The sequence below is a fragment of the Acanthaster planci genome, linkage group LG06, assembly GCF_054643075.1.
Source record: "Acanthaster planci isolate LZ-2023a linkage group LG06, COTS_SCS, whole genome shotgun sequence".
NCBI lineage: Eukaryota > Metazoa > Echinodermata > Asteroidea > Valvatida > Acanthasteridae > Acanthaster > Acanthaster planci.
Window position 1 is genome coordinate 15606339 of NC_141782.1, and position 21077 is coordinate 15627415.

The 21077-nt window shown below is 41.0% G+C and overlaps 1 protein-coding gene across 3 annotated transcripts in view; it reads left to right on the forward strand.

Moving 5' to 3' along the window:
• Positions 1 to 4226: 4226 nt before the first annotated feature.
• The window catches only part of LOC147798870 (tyrosine-protein phosphatase non-receptor type 1-like), a 35464-nt gene continuing 18613 nt past the window's right edge, over positions 4227 to 21077 (forward strand). For 2 of the 3 annotated variants that reach the window (XM_087137872.1, XM_087137873.1), the window contains exons 1-3: positions 4227 to 4519; positions 18552 to 18648; positions 19325 to 19425. In XM_087137872.1, coding sequence (XP_086993998.1) covers positions 4454 to 4519; positions 18552 to 18648; positions 19325 to 19425 — 264 coding nt within the window. In that variant the 5' untranslated portion in view covers positions 4227 to 4453. The remainder of the gene's footprint in view (positions 4520 to 18551; positions 18649 to 19324; positions 19426 to 21077) is intronic. The other variant, XM_087137874.1, reaches the window with a different exon arrangement.

Consider the following 21077-nt stretch of genomic DNA (forward strand, 5'->3'; position numbering starts at 1 on the left):
ACGCTACTGCTTTTATAATTATCATTATTGAGATCACTTAGAAGAAGTGAAACCCGAACACGATTAGGATCCCTTTTTTTGTCGAAAACGTAGGAAATTAAGATTATAAATGAAGTAAATCAGCATGAATCCTTTAGCTTACTGTATTCAAACCTAGAAAATTGCCTTGTGGGTGAATTCTGCGTCCAGGGAAATGAAAAAAAAATGTGGTGAGGGAAAAATCCAAAAGTTATGCGATGTTGACCAGGCATTTAGGCGCACCGACTCCTAAATTTGAAAGGAATCGCAGTTACTGGCTTCCATATAGGACTCTTCTGGGATCTCGGGGTTCCCAGCCCACCGCACTTCCTCCCTGCCCATCCATTTAACCCTAAAAAGGATTCGAACGACCATGCGAGGGAGGAAACGAGACAAGCCCCTAAGCCCTGGCCACCGAGTCGGCCACATGTCTCGAACCTGTACTAAGGCGCTCACCAGGACTTCGCGGATAGTCCCAGCAGAAAGTTACCCTTTCGGGTAAGGTACTGACGGAATTTGACGGGGTGAATTTAGCGTCTCTTGTAGCTACTGATCGACCGTAAGCGTTGGGAAAATAAAAAACTACCGGTGGGATTCGAACCCACCAACTAACGATCTAAAAACGGCAACATTAATCATTTGGCCATTTCATATTAAAGAGATAACAAAACCATTAACCTTACTGTACAGATTGTTTCTATGTAAAGACTGAGCGACTAAAACGTTAAAATAGTGCATCACGTAGCAAAATACACACACAGAAGCAATGGTCGTCAACCTGGGGTTGCTCCCGGGGTAGCATCACAGTTGTGCCCATGAGTATGGAAATATACTCGTAGGGTGAACACAAAAAGGCAATAAAACACCCTTTGAAAATCGTGAAACAAAGTTGAAAGTAAGGTTAACCGGCATGACGTAAGTTTACGTCATGCCGGTGAGCTGTCGCGTCGTGCCATTGCAGCCGTTGAGTCTTTGTCATGCTGTCGCCTCAGACTTCTTGAAAATAAACGCGCCCGTACAGACGCATCTTGCACCTCGCCCTGTTCCCACAGACTCATTAGAAATATCTATAGACCGACAATAGGGGGCGCAAGAGCGTACAGTCTATGGGGGTGCAGACTTCCAAGTGAGAATTCTGACCAGCTCATTATCATTAAAAGTGCCCCCGCAGTATCTTTTGAAACAAAAGATTGTTTGGCTCCCAAAATGGCGAGATTGTGTAAATCCTTGCCGGGATCAACTCCCTGGGTCTTTGAGCTTTCATACGAGAGCAGAATGGCTAAAACTACGATTGAAAAATGGTCGTAAGTGCCAGAAAGTTGAGGGTTGCCACTTGAAAATGGCTGCAATCAGACGAGGGAAAAATCACTTTTGGGGGGATGATTTTGTTTTGTGGGAATAATTAAAAGTGTAATTGGTCAACCCACAAAAAAATGAAAACAAATTGAAAGATTAGTGACCAGACAAGAATTTCATTTGTGTTTCAAATATCTCAGGGATGGTGGCGTGTATGTTATTTGACCCTGAACAGTGCTGATTTTACACTGTTTTCAATGGGGCTTGAATTCGTGGACTGTACCCATAGTATTAACTGCCATAGCCAACAGTGATAAATACTTTAGTTTGAGACGCTCGTCAAATTAAAGCCCAGTTTATGATTTTTCATTTTCTTGTCAAATTTCCATTCATTAACCGATGGCTTCTGAAGATATTTATTTCCACGGAAGGTCACCCCTAAAATGCAATCTTGAAGCCCCTCGTCATTTTGAAATATCCATGCCTACATTTCTCGAAAAGTAGACCGTTTTCGGGCACCAATTTCTTCAAAATCTCGCTTAGACGCAAGCTGGTTTTCCCTTTGTCCACCTAAACCTGTCTTTACTACAAATCCTCAAGTTCGTGGGCCACAAAATGCTCTATTTCATTGAGAATTTGAGCGCATACAAATTGTGATTTGGCCCGCGGAAGCAGTTTTCAGCCTATTTACAGGTCTGCATCCAGACAGGAACGCGCCTTCCGCCCGCGCTTCGCCAAACGTTTATTGGCCCGCGCCCACCACACCCCTTAGTGACTTATTTTAGGGTTGATGGGTTTAGTTTATACGATTAAATCCTTCAATACCCTATTTCCATTTTCCTGTTTCCTTTTTTTTTTTTTTTTGTCTTTGCGTTCAGCACGTATTCTGGAAGTCTATGCCACATGATATAGACAAGTCTTTTTATACGGAGACCAGCCAAGTTCCCTCCCTTTCTCCCGACCTACATGGGCTAAAGATGTAGGTCATTTAATTTTTCCTCTTAAAACTATTATCTGGGGCTCAGAGCCAGCTTTGTAAGCAGCCACATGGCTAAGCGCAGATGCGACCGTGGGGCGGGGTAAAGGCTTCCCGGGAGGATGTCCATGCATGCCCTATGCACGGGTGCCCACGAAATGTCCGAAAATAAACGCTTCCCCAAATTATATGGCAATTTCTCCGATCTCAAATGTATCATTGTATCTCAAATGTATACTCAGTTATAATTCCTATCGCTGAATAGAGAATGTTTAGAGGATGTCATTGCTAATTAAGACCTGATGAGTTTCCCATCAATTTAGCCGAAAACAGGATTTTAAGGCTTGGTTTCCTACTCCGGCCGGAATGATAACGGTGATCTCGCCCATGCCGCCCCCCCACCACCACCACCACTATGCACCGACTACTATTATCGTGGTACCCGTAGTTATGCTACAAGGAGAGATTGTTCTTCCGATCGTGAACAAAACTACAAGTGAAATAATCATTCGCTAGAAAAACAACCCTCTAGAGTTCTCGGTTGGTGTTGGAAATCAAGACCCTTAGCGCAGCTTTCTGATGATCATCCAAACTTTACAAATTAAATTGTTGCAATTCTAAAGCAGAAGCTCTACTTTTACGCGGCATTAACCCTGAAAGAGCGGGGTTATTTTATTTATTTGGACCATCTTACAGCCAGGGGGCGGACCCACCCCTGAGAACTTGACTTTCCTCTGTTCCAGTTTTTTTTTTTAACTCGGAATGCCTATAAAACACTCTTATCAGTACAAACGTGGACTCTTTCGTGCTTGAGCGCGGCTGTGGCAAAGTATACGTTTCACGTTGTCTAACACGTCTCTGATAATGGGCGCTACTGAAGAACTGTACCATCGATTTTCACTAACTTGAAGCAACACGACTACAAAGAAATTCTGAAAACAGGCCCCAACTTTAACAAAGCAGCGGCTCGTGAAAAAACGCACCGCAGCTACATGAAAAAAATGGGGTGGGGTTAAATATCGCCCCAGCTCTTTTAAGGTTAAGCGTTCACTACACTTCAGCACATCAGAGAATCATTATCGTTAAATTCCGTGTTTATCAGATACGGTTATCATTGAAATCAACGCTTATGTAAACAGTTATCACCAATTGTGTATTTCAGCCGGACGTTGGTGTCCGGCAGAGGCGTAACGACGGCATTTTCTTACGGGGGGGGGGTGTGTCAATTTGCCGACTTGGAACTTGTTCGCCCACCTCGTGTCGTGTAAAATTCTCCAAATGCAAAAAATTGATACACGCTATATTCCATGTTTCAGGGGGAATGCCGACGGCCAACGTATATTTTGCAGACCGAAGCTCCATTTGCCTAATTATTGGGGGGGGGGGGGTTGCCGCACGGATTCATGCCATTGCTGAGACGTGTTTACGTCTGAAGAAATGCCGTAATCTGCATGTAAATTAGTTTGTAATTGATCAAAAGAATTTAATTATTCATCCTAACACATGATACAGCCACACTGCAAAAATTAGATCATTTGAACCATAGTTCCACTTCTCAAATGGAAGTCTCGTAGGGCGCTAGCGGTATTTTATGTAGTGTGGAACTTTCAAATTCGACTAAGCTATGTATAGTCTTCACCCAGAATTTTGGAACTTGTAGAGGTGATGCAGGGATTAATTTACGTGAGAATTTAGTCAGGAATCATGTAGGTGATGTACAGATTTGTTCAGGTGTTGTGTAAAATAAATAATGAATTTAATGTTTAATGTGTATTTAATGGAACGAAAAGTGTGAAGCAGTGAGTCTTGTGTTAGCCGAGGTTAGCTAGCTCATTGCATGATATCCATAATGGAGATACAGCGCCCTCAAAACAAACCTACATTTCCTTGGTACTCTGGTGAAGTGACCAGCTCGTGTATGCCAAACGACGAACAGGCCCCGTGGATGCTCTAGCAGACGTTTTGTACGTACTGTAGGTACAGCCACGCTGCGCTGACGACGACCACTTCGGACGAACTCACACGGGCCGGGTACGAGCATACGACCGTTGTTGATCGGAGCGCGTGGATCGAATGAAATGCTGTCTGCTTCTGGTTGGTCTCGTGCGTTGACTATATAAATCGGCGTTCTTTTTGATAAGTTGTGACAGGACAAGCAAGACAATGTTGAACATTCAGGAAGAATTTGACGAGCATGAGAGAAAAGGTACATGGAGGATGGAATTTCAGGTAGGTAAAACGTGTGTTCACCACTAGCAGTGTTCACCCCATTGAGCAAGGAAACAAACCATCAGGCCCACCGGTAGTGTTAGTCTGTCATTGGTCATTTATAGTGTACAGTGCGTGTGCACGGACTTGATTTGACCACGGACATGACGCGACGGACCGTTCACCCAGGGATGTGCAACTTAAGCTCATACATGTAGCTGGTTCAATGCGCGTTACGGCCGGCACAATATCAAAGCAGAAATCTAATTGGATTATCTCCAATAATAAAACATATATTCCTGTCTACCACTTTGTTTTCTTATAATATTTTAAGTCAGGGTACACCCTTTCTAAAAATATGTTGCTCAAGTCTTCATCCTATAGATTCTGAGAAAAGTGTACCACAGAATTGGGGAATTTTGGCTCATTAAAACTTTGTTTTTCCTTGAAATCGATAAATGAAGAAGATTTATTTGTCCAAACGAATAGATTTAAGCACCGCCTCGGCGCGTCGTCTCGGCATAACCACGGCTGCACTGTACATGCTGCATGCTGCAACGTGTGTCATGTGGTCGCGAGTTTTTTCGAAAAAGTCGAGAGCGCCTGCGGGGGTAATAACAATCCGTAACACGCATGGAACCAAGGTTGCACGTGTTTGCACAGGGGCTGCTCACGGCTGCACATCCCTGGGTAAATGGTTCGTGATTTGACCATACACATTGTAGATTTGACGGAGGGTACATGGGACTTGAATTGTCTAAGCTTTCCTTACTTTTGAGTTGGAAATCATGCGATGTTTCATACCCCACGGTACTGGCATCTCTTTTTTAGTTTATCCTTTGCATAAACATACATGTGCCGGTAGGAATGATCAGCCTTACTTGCGTGACCGTACTGTATAGTCGCCAGGTCCCTTATTTCGGAACTTACTGTGAAAACCAATCAGACTTGACAATAGGTGGCGAAATTAGGGACCTGGCAACCCAACCATCACACCCGTTAGGCCTACTTGAACTTCACCCTGTTCACTTGACATGCTTGAGTTGGAATAACTATAAGTTGTCCTACACGTAGTTTGCTAGCCTGGCCCCATTAAATGGTAAAATATCCCCAACTTAATAGTGAGCGTGCTTTTCACAGCATGTTTAGGACCAGTCATACTAGTAACTGTGATCTGCTTCTGTTATATGTGAAAAGTTAACGAACTTAATGATACTAAAATGTACGTAGGTCTAAAGTATTTTGAAGTGGATTAATGTATAATTGTTGGAAGAGAAATTGATGCAGTCAGGTGACAGTAAAACCTGTCGGTGTTCACATAAATATTTCAAAGCCATTATCATTTTAAATACAAGTCTTCTTAACATTGATAGTTTATATTCAATGAATGTACGTGTACATGTACTGTATATTAGGTGTTCAAAAGATTTCAGGGTTCTTAAAGATTGATTAACAATTATGCCATTGGAAAGAGAAGTTTTAAAAATCCAATGGTGTTGAAATCATTCCCATAGCAGCGTGTGTTTTGGAGATATATAAAATCATTTGAACCTAAATACTGTCATTAGCTGAAAACAGTCTGTAACTTTTGGTATAAAGAGGTCCTGTTTGCAACCCTAAAAAAAACTACCTGTTCAGATCAAATGAATCCTTCCTATAGAAACTACAGGGTGATATTTCAATCAAACTGCTTTCCTTTGAAGAAAAATGTTCATACTTGGCACAAAAACGATAACAGACAAACTGTGACATCAGACTAAATATTCACTCTGCGATTTTGCTGAAGCTGAACTCCTGTCCACTCCAGTGCATGCGGCTGCAAATATTTCAGGACGTGACATTTGTGTTACTTTCACGTTCACCTGAAGAATGGCATGGTTTTACTACCACGGCTAGAGTACTTGTCACTTTTCAGTCTCTGAGTTGGTTTCTGCAGTTTGGGTTAGAAATGCCTGTGGGGAATCATTGTTCCAACCAAACTAGAACTGAAGGGTTTAGTTGGTTTGGTTGCTGATAGAATGGGAGGAAATATTGAAAGGGGAGGAGACAGTGCTAGGTCACCAGACTTTGCATGCAGGGAAATAAAAACGGCACATGATGAGAAAGAGAGGGGAGCAGCAGTGGTCAAAAGCATGCCGAATATTATGGAAGAAAGTTTGTCCAAAATGCCATCTCTTACCTGGGTGGTTCGATAAAGGAGGCTGAAAATTTAACACTGTGGGAGAGATGATGTGTTTACCTGATTTGCCGAAAAGAAAACATGTAACAGTGTACTCCATATGTATGCACTGCTGTCGAACTGTTACATTACATGTGGCAAACCTACTCTGTAGTGAATGAAGTTTGGGGTACTTGCCTGTGAAGGATATGGTACCGGTAGCTTTCTTAGCTGGAACTTCAGCCAACCAATCAGTAACAGTCTACCGGGGTATCATGGAAATTTTACTGCAATGATGTTCGTTTCCAGTGTGTGTTATGGCTTGTGGAAGTTCATGGTGTGGTAATCATGATTTTTTTTACCCCGTACTTCCCTCAACATTGAAAACGTTGACTTCATTCCGTCAAATTAATCAATGTCGTCATTTTAGGTCAGTCCAAAAACCTGGAAAAAAATTGTTCTTTGAAATAGGAAAAGTACCCAGTTAATGAATGCCCAATCACCCACAAATCTTGAATCATTTAAAAGCTTATCCTTCAATTCAGTGTTATTTCAATTACGTATAGTTTCATATCATATGATGTGCCGGTATTTCAAATTTTCAAAGACGCATGTGCATGGCTGAACATTAACAACACAAGGTCTAACCCACAACCTTGAGACAATGCTTCCTTTACAATCAGCAGTGCAATTTTGCCATGCAGCCTCAATCCTCCAAAATCTTCCAAGAAACACCCCAGAGGATTTTGAAGGATTGAGAGTGGTAAGGGTTAATTAATAAAAAGAAGTATTTTCTTTCTTTGCATGTATGGTCAATGTACATGTACATGTACGTACATACTGCATGTAAGTGTGTAGGTCTGTCACTTACAGACAATAATGTGGGTCATTTGAATGAAATATTGATGATACTGAGGTTTATTTGGTTTTGCAAAAAGGAGAATCAAGCCAGCCTAAACTGTTTTGAAGTATGAATGTGCATGTAATTTATTTAGAGGCACAATAAACAAGTAACAAAATGATCAGGGTAAAGTACCAATATGCTACAATGTCCACCATGCGTGGGACACCATCCACTTACATGTACCCAGGGACAATATTCAGCAAAATGTGCCTGATGGTATCTGGAGATCCTGGATTGAAATCCTGCTTCAGTCATCTTCTTGTTTGTCTTTCCACGAAAGTAAATTCCGGACAAAATAAGCACAGAGCTTTGAGACAATAGGTAACATTTGTCTTAGAGACTTACTTGTACATGTACAAAGAAATTAGAATTCTTTCCGGGTGAGCTGCATGTTTCAGCCAGCAGACTATCCATTCACCACCGTTCTGCTGACCCACTATGAGATGTATACGTGTACACCATAGGCAGTCCAAATCCTGCTTTGTGAAATGCAGCACTTTAGCATGCAGGGGCGAATCCAGGAATTTTATTTGGGGGGGGGGAGGTCAGGCCAGAGATGATTTTTGATTTCTAATTTTTGTGGACAAGCTGAAAGAAGGATGAAACATTACGTACATGTACATGAATGTGCATTGTTTACAGTGGCATTGATGCTCTTATGGTACTTTTGTACACTTTGTTTGATGAGGAGCTACCCGGTATTTCTCATATAACTTGGGTTAAAGTTAGTTAAAGTTAAAATTAAATTTTACCATTGATCCATGGCAATCTGTCTTGTGTACGCTATAAAGGTCATGTAACATTTTGTACTGGTATGTACAATGTACATGTATCGGTACATGCAGGCCATAGGCCTATTTTGCATGAGGTACCAGTACGATGATCCTGTATAATCAGCAAAAAAAATTAACAACGAATGTCATCCCCTCAGTAAGTTGTATTTTTGGGTGCCAACAATGCAAGCTCGAATTAAACACCTCGCTAGTGCCTTTTGACCAAATAGGCCTCTCTGTGTCCCACTTTTTTTTCTTCTCTCTGGAGAATGTTTTGCATGTGGAACATGAGAGATTAAAGTTTGGCATAACAAATTTTTTATCTGTTCAGCAATTTTGTAGATTTTGCCGTCAGACTAAATTTTCTCTTTGCTTATTCATTATTTACCAGTATGCAGCAGCAAGCAAGCATCAATCCCATGCTCAGAAATGGTTTCAGTGAGCAAATTCTGGGTTCACAATTTGAACAGAAAACCTTTGCCCAGGATTTTGAAGCATTGATAATTTTGAAATTTTGAAACTGTGTCCTTTTCAAATGCATTTAAGCAAATATATGTATGAATGTAAAAGTTTTCACACATTGAATAAGAGGACAACGTTGCTGAAGAATAGTGTCTAAGAAAAAGTCATTGCAGCTACACTTTTAGGAATCCTTTACTGTCACAAAAAAGGTGGCAAATACCAGTTTATTAAAATCTAACTGAATAAATGATGTTACACTCGATCATTCGATTAACAGAGTAATAATTAAATCTCAGAGATGAATACATGTGATCACCCTAGTGGTACATGATGAGATTCTACAACACATGTTGGGCCTACTAGGCACAGTTGGCCTTACATGCCCTGGTCTTCTGGCATTGTCTGCGTTTAGAGAAATAGGCCTGTACACATCAGGCTAGGATCACTATGCAATCAATGTCAGACCAGGTTGCATGCCATCTACCCCAACTCCACCTGTCCGTTTGTTTCTCAGGTGAATGTTTTTTCCAGGAAGGCAGATGTCCTTAATCTCCCTCCCCCACCACCTTTTTTTGTTTTTTTGACTGGGGATGGTTCTGGTTTGACTGGGGATGGTTCTGGTTTGACTGGGGATGGTTCTGGTTTGACTGGGGATGGTTCTGGTTTGACTGGGGATGGTTCTGGTTTGACTGGGGATGGTTCTGGTTTGACTGGGGATGGTTCTGGTTTGACTGGGGATGGTTCTGGTTTGACTGGGGATGGTTCTGGTTTGACTGGGGATGGTTCTGGTTTGACTGGGGATGGTTCTGGTTTGACTGGGGATGGTTCTGGTTTGACTGGGGATGGTTCTGGTTTGACTGGGGATGGTTCTGGTTTGACTGGGGATGGTTCTGGTTTGACTGGGAATGGTTCTGGTTTGACTGGGGATGGTTCTGGTTTGACTGGGGATGGTTCTGGTTTGACTGGGGATGGTTCTGGTTTGTACTGGTGAGGCATCCTGTGCCTAGAATTTTCATGGAATGTTTTTGTTTTCACACTTCCTCCATTTGTTCATTTTATTGTTTAGGATTCATGGACAGTCAATTGTGTATGTACCTGTATACATCTAGTACAATGCACCGGTACCTGTACATGTACGGTGTCCACATAATGTGGGGTAGAAGTCCGTTGTGAGGACTTCCGTCTGAAAAATAGCTTCAGAGGCATTTTGAGATCAGGATTATGTGTGGCAAAATGAAGAGGAGCAGTCCAGGGAATCATCAAAACTCCTGCTCATAGGAGTTATTGTAGTGGGAGAAAAAGGAGCATTTTCCCCAAGTCTTCTTGACTTCAAGAGAACAAAGGAATGATGTATGTCCATGCACCAGTATGCATCATGAAGGAAAGATCAAGAACTATCTTTTTTTTGGGGGGGGGAGAAACTTTGAGGATTTCTGTGAGGTGTGTAATCATCACGGTCTTCGAGTGAAAGACTAAAATCTGGGGGTTTCTGACGTGCTTGTTTGTAATGCACTGGTACATGTGACATCCCATGTTTACATGATTGTGGGGACAAGTACACCATGTATGAGCTACTGCTTAATTTGGTAACAAAATACAGGACGTACATGTACATGTACATACAACTGAAGATTAACCCAAACAGTCCTTAATCATTCACCTGTTGGAGGATTGAGGACTGTTGCACAAGGGTTCAAAAATTCAGCAGATTTGTTTCTGTTTACTAAAAGCTGTGTATTCTACTGTACAGAGTCTATAGTATAATTCCGGTTCAAGTGTGCTGTATGCTGTACCAAGTACGGTACACGTACACGAAGGACAGTGTTTACATGTACCAGTGTCTTGGCGTGTAATGTTTAAAGTCACACAGGGAAGCCACATCCGTATGCGATGGCTTGTAAAAGCAGGAAGGAGGGGTGGTTGGGTTCATGTAGGTTTTGCTAGATGTACACTATATACACTGTACAGTATATGCAAGCCACCTCCGTGTATGGTACATGTACATACGCATGTACAGGTTGAGGCATGCATGGACACAGGGTGGCATCGGGTACCAGGTACCATCTCACCAATGCCCATATTGAGCAGGAAGTACAGATGTACTACTGTACACCTGTACCATCCATTTTGTGCCCAGGAATTGGGAAATGATACATTGGCTGTGTGTCCCCCCTACACTCCGTCTGTGGTCTTTCCTGTGCTGTTGCTGGTCTCTAGCCTCAGCGACACTTTCAAAATTGTTGCAGCTTGCCACCGAGGGAGTACACATAAACTGTATATCACAGAGCACCTTGTCCGCACTTGCGTGTACATTGTATGGACACATACTTCTATACTGTACCTACCGTACATGTATGTGGTTTAAACAGTGTCAAGTAATAGCCAACTTGAACCGTGTGTACCGTGCATGTAACTTTATTGTTTACATGCTTAGCATTACCAATCAGTTTAATTCAACTTTTCTGTTGTGTGGTTTAAACACAGAGAAATGTGGTTCCCATTTTGTTAACGTAGAAAACCATTCACGTCTTGAGACAGTATGTCACAAGTACAATGTGTGAATATTTCAGATAAAATCATTCACACATTTATTGTTTAAAAGAGAACCTTTTGAGGTTGACTTCTGTAGCCCTTGATGTAACAGTAATGTACATGTATCAGTGTTTGATAGAATTTCACTGATAATACATACCATCTTGTGTTCATTGCTGTTCATTGTTTATACTACAATATATACTTACTCTGGTGTTTGGGAAAAAAATGGGAAAGCACTCTTGTACATGTTAGACAACACAAGTCATTATTTTGGGGGTGTAATGTACATTTATAACATTTAACAAAGGACCAACTGTTTAAAAAATGTTTTGTCAGTAGGGAATCGGTTCATTGCTGAATCAATACATTATAAAATGTGGGCGTACACTAGCTTTATGTACGTAAATGCACACAAGCATAAGGTCGTATACTACATGAAATGACGTATATGTACATGTACAGTGTGTGTACACGAGTGCACCAGTTCCAAGAAATGTTGGCCAGTTCTGTTGGAGTGAGAGAGAATGTTAGAGATAATAATGGTCAGAGTTCAGGGGCTGCTGTGCCAGGTTTTATCCAGAAAGCTGTGAGCAGATTCTTGCAAATTTGAATAGTGTTGCAACCTTGCTCTAAAGGTACATGCCCATGAAGAACATCAGCAAATACAGTAGTTCAGGAATACATGATGTCCTTCATCTAGATGAACATCTTAACCTCTGCAAAGCTGGAAAATTATTCACAAAACATGCAGTGGACGACTCCAAGAACAGACTTGCTGAAATCTGAACGATCTGATCAGTCGTTTGTCTTAAGCAAAAAGTGCGTTAGTGGACAGAAAATGAGTCTTTTATATGTTTATCCTACCCTGTCTTTCCAACCTGCCCATGTATGGTACTATAAATTTGCTTATTTGGTATGGGTACAAGGAGCTGTATTTGTCATTATGGTCAAGAAAAAAACGACCTTTTATGAGTTCATGTACAGGCACATGCATGAAGAATGTAGCCACTGTCAAATAAACATCCCTTGAGGATCTGCGGTTTTGATCTTGGTAAGGTCACAAGTTTATGCCAGTGAAGAGTGCAGTTGTTCCCAGTTAACTGCAGTAGCATACATGTACTGGTAAGTCATTGGAAACGGGGCTGCCAATTGATATAGTGATGAAGAGTTTGAGTGTGAGATGGCACTTGTGCATCAAGAATGTAAATGTGCAGTGTAGTAACTGTCAAACATACCATGAGGATGTGTGGTTTTCATCATGGTGGGGTTGCAGGTTTATTGCCAGCGAAGAGTGCAATTGATGTAACTGCAGTAACATACCGTACATGTACGTTTTTAAGTCATAGGAAAGAGGGCTGCCGAGTGCCAACAGTGAGTAAGAGTTGAGTGTAAGAATACCGGTACATACGTGGGAATCAGGTCAACTCGTACCTATGTCAACTCATACCCCCAAACTCCCGCCCAAGTCAACTCGTACCCAGGTCATCTCGTACCCACGTCAACTCATACCCAGGACAACTCGTACCCCGTACAGTGTACGTTAGAATAGTGCTGCAGCCGAACCGCCAAACCGAACCAAAACTCGTCGAACATTGCACTTTTGAACCAAACCAAACTGGTCAGTTCGGATATCGACAAGAATATAAGATTAAATCAGTGCTCTGAAATATATGATGTTTGGCACATGTACTATAAAGTTACGATGGCCCTGCATCATGCGATGGTTGTAAAAAGCACGTGGTGAGATTTCACTAATAATCATCTGAGAACACGCAACATTTCCGCTGCACAGCGATTCTAAATTCTCACTACATCCAATTGTGCTTATGTATATTCAAACTTAGCATTAAGTTTGCCAATCTCCGGTAGCCACACCCTTAATTTCCATATCAGGCCAATGATGTCATAAATGGCCGTGCAAAAATTTTGATTTGATACTGATCAGAGTAGGACCTGTGCTCCATCAAAGGCAACTCTGGAAGGAAACCTGATTTTGCCAGGCGGGCCGCGCTGGTGCAGCACTTTAGCACTCCAGCGCGGGACAAGATTGGGTTCGCGCGGTGGCCCATCTTACAAGGATTTTTTTAAGTGAAGGAGAGGATTGTATAACGTACCAGTAATTAATAAATTAAAATTAATTAAAAGGTTTATATTTTGCAAGCAAAGCAGCCATTGGTAGGATTATCCACTGATGACAATAATACATGCAAGGGTACGAATTGACTCGGGTACGAATTGACTCAGGCATGAGTTGACTTGGGAACGAGTTGACCTGGGTACGAGTTGTCCCGGGTACAAGATGACCCAGATTCCATACGTGTACATGTTCATGTGTGCCACTGTGGTTGATAATGTATACATGTAAACAGACATACAAGTACTGGTGTACGCACATTACATTACGGTAAGAACAAGTACGGAAAGGACATCGAAGGGTTAAGCAAATTACATTTTGTTTAATATTTTATTCGCAGCTTTCATTTCACCTCTGTGGTTTTGTTTTTTTCGTGGAAAGCCTTATGGGCATGACAGGGCTGATTCTTATAAGCTGCATTCTCATGGACAAACATTGTAGAGCATTAGTGGGAGTGCTTGTTAACATTCCATAGCAGTTGTCCTTCCGTGCATCCTTATATGGATTCATTACTCGTGACATGCAGAAATCCCCTTGGTTACTTACACATAAAACTGGCTGTGGCATGCCTTCTCAGAATCTCTCTAGGGCACCCTCCAATTGACTTCATCATCTTACACCGGATATGGCTCAAGCACAACATTTTTCCAAATATTGTTCTTGAAATTTGTCCAGTTGTCCATTATGCATCTCCAGTGTCAGCCACGTACATGTACTGTATGCAGAATACTGCATGGGTGCATGTGTAGGAAACAGCAGACGTGGTGTAATTACATGCATGCCCTTGCCCATGAAGTTTAGCAATCAAAATGTTCATTAAGTTTTACATTTCAGTGGCCATCTGCACTGGACTTTTCTGTGAAGTAAAACAGACAAGGTTATTCTTCCACGACCTTGTTTTCCCTGTTAAACTTACAACCAACAGTCAACACTTGACAATTTTGACAGTTTGCCAGCTGTCAAATTAACATCAGTCTGTGTATCATGTACTTAATCCAAAAAGGTCCAATGTGAACACAGCTTACATACATGTACATGTACAATGTATATACATGTACTGTACATTTACATACTCGGTGTGTGAGAGTTGGCAGTCTTGCAGAAAGATGCCTTAGAGACTTCAAAATTTTGCTTTTCAACAGCATTTCCGGCCTTCCTGCATTTCTTTGTATCGATATGACATATGACAGGCATTGTTGCTACTTAAAGACTTTCCCAGCATGCTTCTTAGCTGTACTAGGATACATGTATGTAAGCTGACGCACAACTCATAATTAAACTCTTCCAACAGTCTATTTTAGTTCTTGGTTTTGTGTATCCATTGTATACATCGCATAAATCAATTATCCTCTAATAAGGAAAATCCTTGTTTTTTTAAAGGTACACATATTTTGCAACTACTCGGTGAAGTGTGCATCATGTGTGCATGCTCAAGGAAGCTGAAAATTGAAGCCTTGTCTCTCAGGCATGGTACATGTACGAGTACATGTACATGTAGCGGTTCTGACTTCAGGCAGAGAAGTGTCCTTTAGAAAACATTCGTACATCATGTAGACATGATCAAATGCACAATGTACATGTACTTCAGACAACAATTTTTGTGAAAGCACATATGCAATGTACCGGTAGGCTACCGATAGGTGCATCTTAAGACGTGCACTCTTGGTATTTCGGAGCAAACACAGATGCTTTTGAGTGGCATTGAGCAAAACAGTTTATTTTTGAAAAGTTATTTCACTCATTTGTAACTGAACTTACTAAAAAGCCTGTTCGTACATGTACATACTGGTACATGTACCCCTTACATGTACATGTATGTGTACTATACTGGTACATCCCACTGCACATGTACATGTACATATGTAGGTAATTCCAGAAATTAGGGGTCCAATATTTTTCGTTTCCCTGTCACATCTGACATATGATTTTGTACGTTCAGAACACATTTTCCAATTTCCGAGAGTGGTGAATTAAGACAAATTACCTGCCAAACAAATAATAATAGTTGGAAATCAATTCTGGTGATACCGGTACTTGTATGGTACATGTACATGTATTTCCATGTCAAATAACAAAGGTCAGATGTAACAGGGACGCACAAATGTCACACTTTTGGACCCCTAATCTCTGGAATTACCTACATGTATAGCACGTACTGGTAATTATTAGCCTTTGAAATACATACATCTACATGTATATATACATGTGGGTAGGCATTCACCGTGTTCACGGGACAAGTTCTTTCGTTAGGGAGTTGTGGGGACATTTCTGAGTCCCTACAACATTTTTGGTCCCCACAAAATAGGTGAAATGTCGAGTATATGTCCCCACAACTACGGTGCGGGAGTCTAGGTACATACATGTACATACACATGTAACATACCGGTACAAGTGAATGTACTAGTACATAATTGTGTGCATGTTTACCTTCTAATTTAAATGACATTTTCCAAACAGATGTTAACAACCCCTCAATACACTGTCCAGCAAGGCTGAAATAAAGTTGCAACCACAGTGATTTTTTTCATAAGCTATTGAGTTTTTTCTCAGATAAGCTCTTGAGCTACATATGTACACAGTACAGTATGTATTGTGCCCTAGCCTGTAAGTTGTTGACTGTGGTTGAATAATGTGGAATGTACATGTACATGTACATGCTACGCGTACCCCGCTGCATGCAGTGCTGCAGCTAAGCATTGGAAGTGGAGGAGCCTCTGGGGCCTCTCAGTGTGTTAATAATAGCCGCAGATTCCTGGAAACCAGCACAGTAGGGGCAACTTCGCTATTGACCCAGGCTTGTCCATTGAGACAACACCTGTAGACTGTACTGCATTATGTGGCCTTCATGACTACATGCAGTGTACAGTGCACACATGAAGTCAGGTGTGTTCAGTGTGATTATATACAGGTGTGCCTTGGGGGAATCTCAAGCCTTTGCAGAACATCCTCACATATTTTAAGAGGTCTGCTTTTAATTCTCCCACGGGAAGCTGTTCTGGAGAACTAGTTCATTTAATTTGGGATCATAGTGTGCATCGTAAATTTACATTCTGTAGTAATCCATACATTTTGACCCTTGTACTGTAATGGTACTGGTACCTGTTTGTATGGTATTTATGTGGTGAGTATCCTTGTGTGGGTGTTGAAAACCACAGTCTTCAAATGCAAAGGGGAGAATGCATTGGTTCAATTTGTATTAGTTTACAAGTTTCCTGAACTCATCATCTTGGCCTACACATGTACGGGTGAATTGCTGGTGTGGTTCCCCATATTTTTGCTGTCACAATGCATAAATCTAATTTTAAAGCACAAAAATGTATGGGTGCACTACTCACAAATGGAGCATCACCCAAAAAATTACAATTCACAGGTTTTCAGTAAAGATTCACTTGTTGTGGAAAGGGTGTACAGTAGTCACTGCAGAAATATTGTGTTGTTGACAAATGCTCAAAAGTAATAAAAATTATTAACATTAAAACTACATGTAGTTATCTTTTTAAAACTGAAATGTACATTGTACGTGTACATGTACCAATAAAAGAAATCTGCTTCGGAGGTACATGTACAATAATGACTAGTTGTGCTAGTAATATATCTGTGACCGGCTCTAGAAAAATGGGTAATAAGTCGCCAGATTCAGGTTATCAGTTTTTGATATGGCTGGATTGAGTACATCAAAAGCTACAATTTGATTTATGAATGACCTCTGTAGTGCACTGCGTTCCAGAGATAGACATTTGTATGTATCCACACTTTCGGATTCAATAAAAGCACTTTTCGAGAAAAAGCTCAGAAAGTGTAGCACTTGGAAACACAATGCTGTGTAGGATTTCCTACTGAATGATCATTTTTCATCTTTATTCATCAGTATCCATGTTTGTAGTCACAAATTCTGAAAACATAGGCCTAAATGTTATTCAAGCTAATAGAGGGAAAAACACAAAATCACATCTTTGAAGACATTTTCCCCTCTCCAAATAGAACAGGCCATAACATATTGGAATTGCGCGACTTATTACCCTTTTTTGCAGAGCGGGTCACATGTATGTACACGTATGGTAGTTTGCAGCATAATAGAAAAATGGTAAAAACACATGGTACCGGTAGTGTAAGATTATGTCGATTTTTGAGAAATAATCTAGAAATCCTATAAATGACCAAAGAAATTAATATATTTCCTGTTCCAATGACTACTGTCAAAGACAATTTGTTGTGCAAAAGATCTGAACTGTACGTGTACCGGTATACAGGAACGTGCATGTCTGTAATGCAGTTAGAGATCATTGGAAAGTAAAAGCCACTTTCAACAGGAACTTCCTCATTACGTAATTATTGACAAATAAATCTACTGGTGAATCAATTTTTAGGATTAGAAATTCTAGAAAGAAAATAAATTTTGTTGAGGACACACTAAAGCCTCGTTCCCAGTGGATCATTTTCCGGTCAACATCATGCAACTTTCCTGTAGAATGACTCTGAGAATGAAAACAATTAATTCAGTGGGGACTTGCAGTAAACTGATGTTCCTGTCAAAATTACTATCATGATGTTAACGTTACTGGTACAAGTACCGGGCTGAAAGTGGTCGAGGAAGATTCCTGCCCAGCCATGGTACATGTAAGTTATCAGGGACTCTCAAATGTCCAGTGGGAACAGCTCAATGCTTTACATGTACACTTGCCATATTACCCGGTATGTGACCGTTACATGGAGGTCGTACATGTACATGTACGTACATGTATGGTTCCTTTTCTCATGCCCACACATCAATCTACAGGCATGCGGATAAGTATTTGATGTGCACAGGCGTTGTACATGTGTACCCTGAGATGCATGTATCCTGTATATTTCTTATCACTGCTTGAAAAATAACAGATTGAATCACTTTTGTTCGATTTTTAATTAGTTTCTGACGTTAAATTTAGGCAAGTGGAGGAAATTCAGTTAGCAGAAACAGTACTTGGATTACTGCTTTTGTATTGGAATTTGAACCTCTGCAGAGAGGTACGTGTACAGCATTTTAAAAGCTTGCCCATCGTCAATGCTGCCTCAGCATTTCTTTGTCTTATTTTTCCCTTTCCCTACAGAAAATAAACATTGAAAGTCACCAGTATGATTATAGCACCACAGAAGCAAAGAAAGAAGTCAACAAACCGTACAACAGATACCGAGACGTCAGTCCTTGTAAGTCACTTTGGAATCAAATAGTTGTTGTGCAGCTCTAGCTGCAGTATTTCTGACGCTACACCGAGTGTCACCATTTCATGCTGAAAAGTTGAGAAGTAACCTTACCGGTACATATGTCAGTCTGTGCAGTGCCAGATGAGTACTCCTGTTACCTAAGCATTTGTCCCTCCCCCCCCATGGTGCCGAGGGATGCCACGTAAGATGAGACAGGGCTTGACTCGATTGACACTTATTCTTGGAAATCTTTACAGTTGTAAACACGCTGCCAACAGCCCTGTCCACTAGCCAGTTCCATTCTCCTGATCAATGAAGCTTCCTCAGAATTTTCCAGATAAAACTATGTAAATCTTGAGTAAGGTTTTGCAAAGCCATCCCTGTGTTTCAATTTTGTTTTTGTATTTTTCAGAAGTGATTGATCCTTAGCTACATGTACATGTAATTATCAGTCAGTTCCTGTGAACAGTGAAATTCATTTCCAAAGCACAACATGCATAGCTTCATATCTTTCTCATCTCATTCCACCCAATTGGTGTCATTATAATTGGTGTCATTATTTTATGTTAATCCTCAATGATTCTACTTTCACAGGTCAAAGTTAAATCGTCCAAATTGCTTCATTTTTCTTTTTCTCTCCCGTCCCCTTGTGCCTCTCTGTTTGTAATTCCCCACCCAGATAACCACACACGCATAGTCCTCTGTAACGGCACCTCAGATTACATCAACGCCAGCCTGGTAACGGAGAAACGAGCCAACCGCAGATACATCCTCACTCAGGTATCGTTTCCACCCTGCCAGCTGTAACTCTGCAGAGTTTGTCCCTCTCTGTTTTGTAGGGGCCTTTCCCCTGTCGTTTCCCAACGCGGCGTCGTTGGTCATCCTTATACCGGGGGGGGGGGGAGGGAGAAACCGCGTCACAGAAACTGAAAGCGCACATGTAAACGTGTGGCAGTATATGTTCCAAACTTGTATCATTAAAGCAGGGTTGTAAATCTTTCAATTGGCACTGACTTCCAGAATTTCACATGGAGGAATAGGAAGTGTAACGCAAACTAGTTGCCGTGAGATTTGTTTTATGGTGTAGGTGTGACAATTTGAGAACTTATTTTGAGAGAGTTCACATGTACAGTGCTAACAATGAATTTCATGCCGGGAGTATCTCATTTCAAATGTCCTGGTGATAAAGTGTGTCAAGCTGTCTAATGCTTTTTGAGGGAGGGATTTCCTTCTAATTTTGTAAGCGGGCTTTAAGATTGATGTTCCCCTTTTGTCCCCATAAGTTGTGACTTTCATGTGAGGGATCTCATACCGTAGCACGTACGATACATGCACATACACATGTACAGTATGTACGTACAGTCAGTAACAAATATGGGAGCATTTTGTATTTATTCAGTAACTCATATTTTGCCATACCACAAATCTTGTCGCACTGCTGGAATATTTTCTTGTTCCTTTTTCTTTTTTTGCCACTGTTTTTATTTTTCACATGTACATGTAGTGTGACAAATATTGTTCCAGTAATTTTCAGCCCCCTGGTGTACTGTAGCTCCCCATTAAAGGAAAGAAAGTGCAAATACATGGAGATGATGCACCGATTGGCATATGTTACAACTGAACTCTGCCACGTTGAAGGATCCTGTACAATGCGTGTGGGCCTGGTATTTGTACAACATCAGCAAAAATGCAAGACATTGTATGGGGTACATGGGTAATTCCAGAAATTAGGGGTCCATTTTTTTTCGTGTCCCTGTCACATCTGACACATGATTTTGTAAGTTCAGAACACATTTTCCAATTTCCAAGAGTGATGAATTAATGCAAATTAGCTGCCAAACAAATAGTAATAGTTTGAAATCAATTCCGGTGATATTTCCATGTCAAATAACAAAGGTCAAATAACAAAGGTCAGATGTAACAGGGACTTGAAAATGTCACACTTTTGGACCCCTAATATATGGGAATTACCCACAGACATGTGCATGTACATTTGTACGCACACGCAGAGTGCCATCCAGCCCCATCTGACACATGCACCCCGTACATACCATGTACGTGTACAAGGTGGCATGTTACAAGGGTGAAGCATTCCTCAGCACTGCACATTTCTGCATTGGAATTGCATGGAGACATACCCATGTACATTTTTGTACTTAACCTGGGTCTGCATCGTACAGTGTACTGTACATGTACATGTATGCATACATGTGTACATTTAGTTTGTGGCCTAGTGTTTGACTGTTCTTGCAGATGGGTGTGATTAGCATTATTCCTATGTACTTTATGTTGTAAAGTGAAATAATGTGCTTGTAATAACATCTACAGGCTGTCTGTGGGAAAATACGATACTTGCATTACACACTTAATGTTTGGCTTCTTCAGGGAAAAAATATGATTTGTTGTTCACTGATGCACTTTATCTGTCGAAA